General features: G+C 39.1%; 1 protein-coding gene and 1 non-coding gene across 2 annotated transcripts; both read right to left on the bottom strand.

The window, feature by feature from the left end:
* Positions 1 to 814: 814 nt before the first annotated feature.
* On the bottom strand, positions 815 to 920 carry LOC132223869 (U6 spliceosomal RNA). The gene has a single exon (XR_009450541.1). It is a non-coding gene; the product is annotated as a U6 spliceosomal RNA (small nuclear RNA).
* Positions 921 to 10,791: 9,871 nt separating this feature from the next.
* Positions 10,792 to 11,754, bottom strand: LOC132222274 (olfactory receptor 11G2-like). Its single transcript, XM_059677196.1, has one exon. The coding sequence runs from the start codon at positions 11,746 to 11,748 to the stop codon at positions 10,792 to 10,794; it is 957 nt and encodes a 318-aa protein (XP_059533179.1). The 5' UTR covers positions 11,749 to 11,754.
* Between the last annotated feature and the right edge of the window lie 815 nt (positions 11,755 to 12,569).

The raw sequence follows: 12,569 nt of genomic DNA, 5'->3' as shown, positions 1-12,569 counted from the left end.
GTTACATTGATCTCTCGGATGAAAACATCAGTTGGATAGCTTGTCACTTATACATGAAGCCCAAAGATTCTGCCAACTCCCTCTAGGCAATTCTTCAACTTTCAGAATCTGACAAAGCTGCCTTACATAACAAGCAGTGTGTGAAAAATGATTCTCTGTGTGCCATCATCATTTAATGCTTGACCTAACAGAATTGACAGTGGGTGAAAAAAATTTTCTAACAAGTAGTGTTACTCACCTTTTATTATCTGGTTCCCATGTACAGAAGCAGCAGTGGTGTGTACTAGGCACAAAGGTAAGCTGGCGTTGTCCACAGTGACAGGTCTGAGTCAGCTACTGAAAGCACTGTGGCAGAGTGAGAGTGTGGATGCAGTGGCGTCCCAGCTGTGTTTATGCATACGGAATGCTTTGCTGAGTTACTTAACAAAGCCAAACAAAACAAACTACACCCTCACCCCCATTATATCTTGGAAAGGTGGAAGTAGATCCAGTCAGGTTAGCTGGTCCTGAGCTATAATATATAACATGAGAGAAAGGCATTTCTTTGATACTTTATTTCCCCCCCCCCAAAGTTGGTCTAAGAAGGCACAATGGTGTGGAAGTATGATTGGCCTGCTCTCACAGCAGCACATCTGCCTGCTTTATTCCATTCGGACAGGTGGTTTTCACACCTGCCCATGTCTGCAAAGCCCTTGAAAATAAGAACGATTTTTCTATTTATGAGCAGCAGTAGGCAGCTAAAGCAGTAGGAAAACCAAGGATTTGGAGCAAGGAACTTAGGGTTTGAGTTATCAATCATAATTTGACATTTTAAAAAAATACAGAACTCTTCACAAATTTGTGTGTCATCCTTGCGCAGTGGCCATGCCAACCTTCTCTGTATCGTTTCAACTGAATATATGTGCTGCCGAAGTGAGCACTCATAATTAGCCAATTGTGGAACTATTTCAATCATATAAACTATTTCCCAGTTCCTTCAATGTAGAATGGGCACAGTAACACGTTCACCAAAGGACTGAGGACTCTGAATGAGGTAACATATGTGGAAGTACTTTCTAGGGCCTGGCACACAGTGATGCTTGGGAATCGTTAGCCATGTAAAATGGCTGAGGCAAAGTGAACAGGAGCCTTACTTAGAGGGGAGGAGCTTTTCTAGATGTTTAATGTTTCTTTTCTTATCTAAGCATTATATCATCTCCTTTCATGGATGAGAGGGGAATCCAAACCTGAAGATGGTGTCTGATCTTCCTGGGAGGAGAGGTGGTCTCCTCGACAATAACCATAAGTGAGCGGAGGCGTAGAGATAGGGTGAAGCTCTCTCAGTGCTTGTTGGAGGATGGAAGGATTATAAGCAGAGCCTCCAGGGAGTGAGCCCTGCTCCATGAGGATTAACTTACCACTTCCTGAAGGAGAGCAGTGTCAGGAGACTTTTCTGTGTTAGTTCTTCCCTTTCCCTGGAGCCTCCTTCTCTGGAGACCGTGATGCCTACTGCCTTTGCTTTCCAGTTAGAGTAGAAAATATTACCTTTTCCAGCCCCAAACTTCTCAGGGACAGCATGAGATCTAATCAGTCTCTAAGCCGACTCAGAGTAACTGCCAACTGTAGGGAAGCAAAATTTGCCATCCCAAAATGTGTCTGGCATGAGCATTATTTTATTTTTAAGAAATAAGACTCAGGAAGAACATTTGACCTCTTCTCAAATCACCTCAAGGAATTTAAGATAGGCCTGTTCCTGTCTTAATTTCTGTTGAAGTTCCAGACTACTGTCTCTTTCTCGCTAGTCCCGAATGACACATAAACGTCTTTTTCCCTTAGTGTCCATGGAATTTTCTTGCTTATGTGAATTCCCCATAAATAAGTATCAAAACTTGATTTTCTTCTGTTAATCTGTCTTACATCATGTTAATTATTCAACCAGCCACAAGAACCAAGAAGGGAAGGGGGAAATTTTCACCTCATCCACATAACACACGGTGTAGTAGCTCCAATGCAGGAAGGTATTCATTGGACATCAAATGAGTGGTGCCAGTTACGGGTTTTGAGGGCAAAGCCGCCTCTGATTTCCTAGAAAGAAGAGATGGGCTGGAAGTATGATGAGACCTCGGGCATGGAGGGCTGTACAGTTACAGCAGGAATCAATTTCTTCCCAGGATCACCTTGGCTTTCTTATAAATCTTTTCCTTTCTTGTTCACGGTGGCCCTGTGATCCTCAAACAGCTCAGGGAACACTTCCCAGGTCCAAGAGAGGGCAGAGCAGGGCATCTGTAGCTCCCCTCCAGCAGGTGCGTCTGCGAGTGGGGCTCTTCACCTTCTTCATTCTCATTTTCTGTCCATTTACCCCCAGCTGTGGAAGGAGTTTCATCTCAAAGACTTGTCAGTCCAGTTTATTTCCTTGTTTGAATAGCTTTGATGTTTCCCTCTGTCCACAACATAAATTCAAAAGTGGCAAACCAGGACCCCTGTGATTTAGCCATAACCTATTATTATCATTGCTATTGTTTTCCGTGTTCCTCACCATTTCTTGCATATGTCCTTGTGTCATAGCCACTTTATGATACGGGCACATAATGGAAGATAATATATTTTTGTTGAGTGAGTAATTTTACCCTCTGAAAAGTTGACAGGAACACTCTGCACTGATGACTGTGGTGGGAGAGGTAAACCCTGTGGAGTGAGGAACCCAGGGAGATTAATTTACTCACATGGATGTAGAGAGCTAACTTATGAAATGTCCTCTTTTTCTTTCATTCTTTTTTATTCTTAGCTTCTCCTCTCATTGTTCCTTCATCCCAGATATATCCTCACAGAATTCTCAGAGGTGGTGTTAGTACAGAGGTCATTGGTTCCCTGTCCATATCCCCTCTGTATTTTTTTAAAAATATATCTTTTATTGATTAAGATATTACATATGTGTCCTTATCCCCACGTTACCCCCTACCCTTCCCTCCCCATGCCCTCACGCCCCCGTTGTCCATGTCCATTGGTTAGGCCTATATGCTTACATATAAGTCCTTTGATTGATCTTTCCCCCCTTACCCCCAACCTCCCCTACCTTCCCTCCAAGGCCCAACAGTCCAATCAATGTCTCTCCGTCTCTGGAACAGTCCTTGTTCATCAGTTTATGTTGTTCATTATATTCCACAAATGAGTGAGATCAGGTGGTATTTATCCTTCTCTGACTGGCTTATTTCACTTAGCATAATGCTCTCCAGTTCCATCCATGCTGTGGCAAATGGTAAGAGTTCCTTTTTCTTCTTCCTCTTCTTAAAGAATACCTTTCAGCATTTCATATAACACTGGTTTGGTGGTGATGAACTCCTTTAGCTTTTTCTTATCTGTGAAGCTCTTTATCTGACCTTCAATTCTGAATGATAGCTTTGCTGGATAAAGTAATCTTGGTTGTAGGTTCTTGCTATTCATCACTTTGAATATTTCTTGCCACTCTCTTCTGGCCTGCAAAGTTTCTGTTGAGAATCAGCTGACAGTCGTATGGGTACTCCCTTGTAGGTAACTGACTTTTTTCTCTTGCTGCTTTTACGATTTTCTCTTTGTCTTTTGCTCTTGGCATTTTAATTATGATGTGTCTTGGTGTGGTCCTCTTTGGATTCCTTTTGTTTGGGGTTATCTGCGCTTCCTGGACTTGTAAGTCTATTTCTTTCAGCAGGTAGGGGAAGTTTTCTGCCATTATTTCTTCAAATAGGTTTTCAATATCTTGCCCTCTCTCTTCTTCTGGCACCCCTATAATTTGGATGTTGGTACGCTTGAAGTTGTCCCAGAGGCTCCTTACACTATCTTCACATTTTTGGATTCTTTTTTCTTTTTGCTTTTCCAGTTGGGTATTTTTTGTTTCTTTGTATTTCAAATCTTTGACTTGATTCTTGGGATCCTCTTGTCTGCTGTTGGATCTCTGTATATTATTCTTTATTTCAGTCAGTGTATGCTTAATTTCTAGTTGGTCTTTTTTCATATCCTCCAGGGTCTCACTAAAGTTATTGGCGGTTTCCATAAAATTCTTGAAAAACCTTATAAATGTGGTTTTGAACTCTATATCCAGTCGTTTGCTTTCCTCCATGTCTGTCATTTGTGACCTGTTTCTTTGTCTCCGCATTTTTTATGCTTCCCTGTGTTGATAGAGTGGTTTTGTGTGCTAGGTGCCCTATAGGGCCCAGTGGCTCAGCCTCCCCAGTTACCTGAGGTAGACACTCTTGGTGCACCCCCTTGTGGGCTTTGTGCACAGTCTTGTTGTAGTTATGCCTTGATTGTTGTAGGTATCACTGGGAGGAATTGACCTCCAGGCCAATTGGCAGTGAGAATCGGCTGTGTCTGCACTGGGAGAACTTCTGTGCTGAAGACACCCCTCTGGGGCAAGACTTGCTTCAGTGGGGCTTTGGTGCTCACTGAGTCTGCCCCCTGAGTGTGTCCCTTATGGATCTGAGGAGTTGTAATCTGGATGGTCCCACTCTGACCACTGCGTACACTGGCTCTTGGATCTAAGGAGGTGCTAATTTAGCCTCTACTTAAGGTTACCCAGCAGGAGCTACTAAGAGATCTGCAGATTCCCCTTCCTTTTTTGGAGTTACAGCCTACATTTAATATTTTGTATTTGTTTTAGGTGTACAGCATAGTGGATAAACAAAAATACACTTTACAAAATGACCCTTTTTCTGGCATATTTCCAGTACCTACCTTGCACCATACATAATATTGACTATATTCCTTATGCTGTAATTTACTTCCCCACAACTATTTAATTTTTTTTATTGATTTCAGAGATGAAGGGAGAGGGAGAGAGAAACATCAATGATGAGAGAGAATCATTGATTGGCTGCCGTCTGCACACCCCACAGTGGGGATCAAGTTTGCAACCTGTACATATGCCCTTGACCGGAATTGAACCTGGGACCCTTTAGTCCATAGGCCAATTCCCTGAGCCAAACCAGCCAGGGCCCCATGACTATTTTGTAACTACCAATTAGTACTTCTTTAAAAACTTTTTTATTGAATTTATTGGGGGTGGCATTGTTTAATAAAATTATAAAGGTTTCAGGTGTACAATTCTATAATACATTATCTGTATATTGTATTGTGCTCACCACCACAAGTCAAATCTCCTAACAGTCATATAATGGTACTGGGTGCACTGGGTGGGGGGTTCCCTCAGCCTGGCCTGCCCTGTCTCACAGTCCGGGAGTCCTCAGGGGATGTCCTACTGAAAGCTTAGGCCCACTCCCCACTGGGAGCGCACCTAAGCCACAGTCTGGCCTCCCTCTGCAGGAGGCAACCCTGGCCGATCAGGGGAAGGCACTGCCCCCATCATCCCACAGCTGCTGCCACTGCCTGCCTTCAGCCCTTGCAGTGCTGAGGCTTTGTCTGGAAGGACATTTGACTTTCTGGTCTAATTAGCATATTATGGTTTTATTATTATAGATTTTTAACAGCACTATTCACTCTATTTGGAAAGGTGAATTATGAAAGTTTGTGAAACAAAAAACATCAAACAATTTAGCTCTTTAAGAATGTATCTAAATATGTCATCTATACACATTCGTCATATTCTCTCTCCCACGCCCCCTCCCCCCCCACTTTTTAGGAGAAACTACAAAACATTTTTGCTTTACCTATTCTGCTGTCTCCTTTCTATTGGTCATACTAGCTGAAAGAGATTAGATTATGGGAGAATTTTCTTTTTTTCTTTATCCTAATTATGAAACTAAACTAGCAGAGCCATTCAGTTTAGTGTTCACCAATGAATTCTGGGTAATACCTGAAAATACTTTATTTCATTATTAAAAAAACAAAAAAAAAACAGAACCTTTTGAGTAGACGTTCATGAATATTTCAGAGTTTCTTACTCCATTCTGCAACTCACTTATGTTGCACAGCAGCCAGTTTTATTTTCCAGTGTCAAAGATATTTTTAAAGTAGAAGTGTACTTTTTTTGTAGAATTCTGATTCATTTACATGTACTTGAAGGAGTGATTTGACTTTTAGAAAACTACTTTAGAACACTGAATTTGTCACTTTACTATCATATAAAAAACCTATTTAGCATAAAAAACAGTCAGATTACTTATATTTATCAAGTGATTAGGAGCTTTCATTTTTAGTACCTCATGGTCACTTTTAGAATCAGCCCTTAAACCACAGCAGATCTTTTGTGGTTTATGCCCAACTGAGCATGCATTAGCAACTAATTAATCCATTAGCGACTAGTTAATCAACATTTACTTTGTAACTACCACTCTTCTGGGTTGTGAATGAATATGAAAATTGGAAAAGTAGAGAAATGCGAAGAACTGTAAAAGATTGTCCTCACACCCAGCTGGTGTGGCTCAGTGATTGAGGGTTGACCAGGAGTCATGGTTCAATTCCTGGTCAGGGCACCTGACTGGGTTGGGGGCTTGATCCCCAGTAGGGGGTGTGCAGGAGGCAGCCAATCAATGATTTTCTCTCATCATTGATGTTTCTATCTCTCTCCCCATCTCCCTTCCTCTCTGAAATCAATTTACAAAAAAGATTGTCTTCACAGATAAAGCATTTATCTTGGGGAAATTAACATGAATATTTCAGAAGGAAAATATGGAAAAGATTCCATGGATAAGTGATTTCACAGAATTATTTACTGTGCAAGGATTTTGGAGCTCTGAAGGCCATTTACCTTAGGTTAGAAGAAGAGTTATATTCTAAATATAAAGATCTACTTATGATCTGAAACATATTTCATGTAGATCTGTCACTGGAGTAAAATGTGAAAACTCCTCTCCAGCCAGTGTTGCTCAGTGGTTGAGCATCGACCTATGACCCGGGAGATCATGGTTCGATTCTCGGTCAGGACATATGCCTGGGTTGCAGCCTTGATCCCCAGTGGTGGGCATGCAGGAGGCAGCCGATCAATGATTCTTTCTCATCATTGATGTTTTTCTCTCTCTCTCCTTCTCCCTTCCTCTCTGAAATCAATAAAAATATATTTTAAAATGTGAAAACTTCTTCAGTAATATAGTTACACATTGTGATATTTTTAAAATTATTTTTCATATTTTCTCATATATACACACATATATACACATACACACATATATGTATATATATCTATATTTAAATAAACTGGGTTCTAAGTTGTGATTTGTATTATATTTTGTAGTCCTACTTCCATTCTAGGAGTTTATTGACACTTGTAAGATAAATCAATTTAAATAGAAATGAAATGTAAACAATCTGTCAACTCTTTAGGGACATATTAATTCATGGAGCAAATCGGCAACCAAAGTATGTGCCCTGGATTGGGAATCGAACCCATGAGCTTTGGAGGGACAGGCCAGCACTCTAACCATTGGGAAACACGGGCCAGGACTGCCATGCTTTCTTGCCGTTTAATACTCCTGGAGTTTATCTTTACTGTTCTTTTCCTTGCTCCCATAAAAACTTATGATTTCCTTGTTTACAGCACATCTTATTTCATTTACCACTTGTTTATGAGCTCCACAAGGGAAGGAAATGTGTCCTATTCACTTCTGTATATGATTCACTTTCTAGCTCAGTGCCTTGCATATTGAATGTGTTTAACTGTTTAAATGAAAAAAAAAATGACAGAGGATGAAGTAGATACAATAATTATAAAAAAAGTGGCCACTTTCACCTAAGCCGGTTTGGTTCAGTAGATAGAGCGTTGGCCTGCGAACTGAAGAGTCCCAGGTTCTGGTTGGGGCTCATGCAGAAGGCAACACAATTGATGTGTTTCTCTCATTTTGAGAGAGGGAATGACAGATATTTCTCTCTGTCTTTCCTTCTCTCTTCCACTCTCTCTAAAAATCAATGGAAAAATATCCTTGGGTGAAGATTTAAAGAAAAAAGGTTACTTTCAATTTTTATACTTTATTTACTCTCATAGGAGGAAGATATTTACTACTTTGGTCCAACAGAACCAAAGAATTTTAGTGAGATGATACCCAGAGGTTATCAGTTTTGTTCTTTTTCATTTTCCATCAATGATTAGTCCTCTTTCTAGTTTCCCAAAGTATTAAAGAATTATGAAGAAATACCTTCCTGGTTTTAATTTTATAGTAAAATACTTAAAAATTTTATTTTTAATGTAAATATTAAATGTTGTTTAAATGTATGTTTAATAGTGATACATGCATATAAAATGAAATTTTAAAAATATAAAGGCATATAAAATGAAAATGCCTCCTTCCCTCTCTGTCTCCAGACAACCAATTCTCTTTCTCAAAAGCATTCAGTTACTAGTTTTTTCTTATTTAAGAAGCATACAATGTATTTATGAACATAAACATATACATATCTACATAATTTTTCTTCACATGAAAGATAGCCCAAGATCTGGAACTCTTTTATCTTGCTTTTCATTTACAGTACACTTTGAGGATATTTTTATACCAACAGACATGTACAGATCTTCGTTTTTTAAAAAAATATGTTTTTATTGATTTTTAGAGAGAGAAGGAAGAGGGAGAAAGAGATAGAAACATCAGTGATGAAAGAGAATCACTGATCAGCCACCTCCTGCACACCCCCTACTGGGGATGGAGCCCACAACCTGGGCATGTGCCCTGACCAGGAATTGAACCAAGTCGAACCAGCAACCTCTTGGTTCCTGGGTCAATGCTCTACTGCTGAGCCACACTGGCCAGACCAGATCTTCATTTTTAACAGTGATATAGTATATTCCAATCTATGGATATACAATAATTTACTTAACTAGTTATTAATTAATGGGAATTTAGATTGTTTTAATATTTTGTTATTAAAAACAGTAGTTAATATTCTTGTACATACACCATTATTCTTATGTGTGAGAATATTACTCAAACAAATATTTAGGAGTGGAATTGCTAAGTCAAAGGGAATGCCCTTTAAATGTTCATGGTTTTAGGCAAAATGTCTTCCATAAATGTTGTTCCAATTTATGCCCTATGAGCAAAGAATTAGAGTTCTGCTTTTCAGAACACCATTTGTGATCTTTATAAATTTTTAGGGAAAATAGGTACATGTGTTATAGTTTTCTTTGTTTTCTCTAATTCTGAATGAAATAGAATGTCTTTTTTCATATGTTTGGCATCTTTCCTATTGTGCTGATGTTATTTTCATTATTATTATTTTTTAAAATATATTTTCATTGATTTTAGAGAGGAAAGGAGAGGGAGAGAAAGATAGAAACATCAATGATGAGAGAGAATCATTGATGGGCTTCCTTCTGCACGCCCCCTAGTGGGAATCGAGCCCACAATTCAGGCATGTGCCCTGACGGGGAATAGAACCGTGACCTCCTGGTTCATAGGTCAACACTCAACCACTGATCTATGCTGGCTGGGTGTTATTTTCATTAATGATCTGAAGATATTTATCCATATTATGCATATTTATCTTTTGTTTATAATTGATGCTACCATGACAGATGTTCTCAAGGATAATGCTATAAGTTCAGCTAGAAAAGACAATTTAATGTTGTTAAAAAAATAATAGGTTTTGCCTTAGGGTTATAACCTTGTGTAATTTGTAAAGGCAAATACACATAAAAAGTTATTTCTGTTGAAAACAAGGGAAGAGACTTTCTTCTCTCCTTTTATTTTATTTAAAAAAAAATTTTTTTTAGAACATACTTAAGAAAATGTGTAATTAAGTTCTTTCTCTGTCTTTGAAATACATGTAAATCTTTGAAATACATGTAAAAGCAAAAAAAACCCTCTTGCCAGCTTTATGACTCCAGAATGTCTTTGTCAAGGACTGACCTGGCAAGTCACTTTGAAATGTAATCATCAAGGTAGGTAGCACCCCTCAGTGTTCCAGTTTCTGTGGAGGGTAGGAGTCTAACTTTGGCGCCCTAACTTCCAAGTTGCAAAACTACCTTCTGTCCATACAGATGTGTTTATTTTTCCTTTGTATGAGCCAATTACCAGGTGAATCTATGGTTAACTCTGTGTGATAAATGATGCAGTCAAGTCTTTTGAGGACCAGTTATTGTTTATCTTGAGACCATGCATGTAATGGATGTATTTGCCTGGCTATATAAAAGGATTAGCTTCCTTTCTGTCTCTGCCGTCTCTTAGTAGATTGCCTGTGATGTACATATTCTATTGCTTTCATGCTTATTTAATAATAAAACTATTTTATTATTTTCTACCTATGTGGAGAGATTTTTTCTGGGCTGGCAGGAGATTTGTTTTTAATTATATTTTCCTAACAAACTCAACTCAGTTTTTCAATATATGTTCTATCATTTGTAAAATTATGAGGATGGAGTACATCTTTGAGATTCCTTATAGTCCTATAAATTCTAGGAAATAAAAAAAACACAAAAAAAACCACGAACAATTTTCTTTTTAAAAAAATTCTATTAAATTTCTTTCTTTTTATTGAGTTTATTGGGGTGACATCAGTTCACAAAGCCATATGGGTTTCAAGTGTCTAACTCAACAAAACATCATCTGCACACTGCATCATGTGCTCATTGCTCAAAGCAATGAACAATTTTCTGAGTGATGTCAGATAGTCTTTTTTTAATCAAAGAAATTAAAAACAGATAATGTCCCCCCAAATATTTTAAATCAAGACTCTTACGTTTATGTCCCCAATAATTTCTTATTTTCTTTATTTTTATTATTGACACTATTACAGATGTCCCCATTCCTCCCCTTTACCCGTTCTACTTAGCCCCCCCTTCCCTCTTGACATCACCACACTGTTGTCTGTGTCTATGAGTTATGCATATATATTCTTTGGCTAATCCCTTCATCTTCTTTCATTCAGTCCTCTCAACCTTCCCTCTGACAGCTGTCAGACTGTTTCATGTATCCGTGCCTCTGTTTCTATCCCAAATAATTTCTTTATCGCATGTTTCATATCTTTGTTCCTCAAGCTATATATTACAGGGTTAATGAGTGGAGTAACTACAGAATAAAGCAAAGTCATTATCTTCTGCATTCCAGCTTTATGTTCTGATGTTGGGCTTATATACATGACCATCACTGAGCCATAGAAAAGAGAAACCACAGCCAGATGGGATCCACAGGTGGAGAAAGCCTTTCTTCGTCCAGCTGCTGAGGGAACCCTCAACACAGCTTGTAGAACCAGAGAATAGGACACCATGATACAAATAAAGGGAATAAATAAGAGCAGAGAACTTAAGGTGGAGCTAGTTAACTCTATTGCAGGGTATCTGGTACAGGTGAGGGCCAACAGAGGACCTGGGTCACACAGGAAGTGGTCAATGATCCTGGAGCCACAGAAGGACATTTGGGAAATAATAGTGATAGGAATCAAGAACCAGAGGAAGCCAAGTACCCAGCAGCTGACCACAAGATTGGTGCAGAGATGTCCTGTCATAATGGTTGGGTAGTGTAGAGGCTGGCAGATGGCAAGGTATCGATCAAATGCCATAACAGCCAAGAAAAAGCATTCTGTAGAACCCAAGGAGAAGAAAAAATAGAACTGGAGAAAGCACCCCGAGAAGGAGATGACCTTGGTGTCAGAGAGGAAGTTAGCTAACATGTTGGGGACAGTGGAGGTGACATACCAGATCTCCAGGAAGGAGAAGTTGGCGAGCAGGATGTACATGGGGGTGTGCAGTCTCTGATCCCAGCGCACAGCACAGATGATCGAACCATTGCCCATGAGGGTCAGGAGGAAGACAACAGAGAAGAGCACAAAGAGGAGGACCTGCTTCTCTCTGGGGCCAGGGAAGCCCAGGAGGATGAAGCCAGTGATGGTGCTGGAGTTGTTGAAAAATTTCATGGGTCTGTGAGCTGCAAAAAGACCATCAAATCATTGAATAACTGTATATAGATAGATGGGAACTCAGGTATGTATTGACGCCACCATGGGGGAAGCAATAAACACTATGTATCAATAGTTACTATTTTTTTCCAAACCTGAAATACTGCCCTGGTTTATCCAGGGTAGACTAGCACTAATCTGGTCTTGCTGAAATAGGTCTCTAATTGTCTAGGTTGGAAATATGTTGCTGAAAAATCCATATAAACTGTGCATCCTGATGTTATGGACCTAATGTTAAGATACATGTAGCAGAACACTTGTAAAGAAGAGAAAACTTTAAATTTTTTGCTCTCTCTCCTAATCATGTCTTGGGAGCACCTCAAGGCAGAATGACTTTGGATGGTTATACATTTGCATAATGACTTTATGTTTTTCTGAGTAAAAAAAACCCTACCCCAACCTTTGCTAAATAATTCTGCATCTAGGCCTTGGTTTTGGCTATTATAGTATCTGTAAATAGAAACATGAAAAATAACTTATTTTTCCATTATCTTGAATATAACATCAATTAATCAATAATAAGGAAGTTTCAAGTGTTGACATGGTTATCCAAGGAGTCTGCCAGTGGTCTCTTTGGAATATTCAAAAACAGTAAGACCTCCCTGAATAAATGGCAGAAGGTACCAAGGAAGAGCTAGTTGACTATAATGTACTTCTTTGTTTGTTTTTGGAGAGCATGAAAATGTGTGACAGGGGACCAGCAAACTGAATAATATTTTGGAACTTATAAAATATGTACAAAAGCCTCCCTCTCTGAGTCAGATCTAGTTTTTGATTTT

This window comes from Myotis daubentonii, chromosome 1 (genome assembly GCF_963259705.1).
Source record: "Myotis daubentonii chromosome 1, mMyoDau2.1, whole genome shotgun sequence".
Classification (NCBI taxonomy): Eukaryota; Metazoa; Chordata; class Mammalia; order Chiroptera; family Vespertilionidae; genus Myotis; species Myotis daubentonii.
Note: the sequence above shows the minus strand (reverse complement) of the source record. Positions and strands in the feature narration are given on the sequence as shown.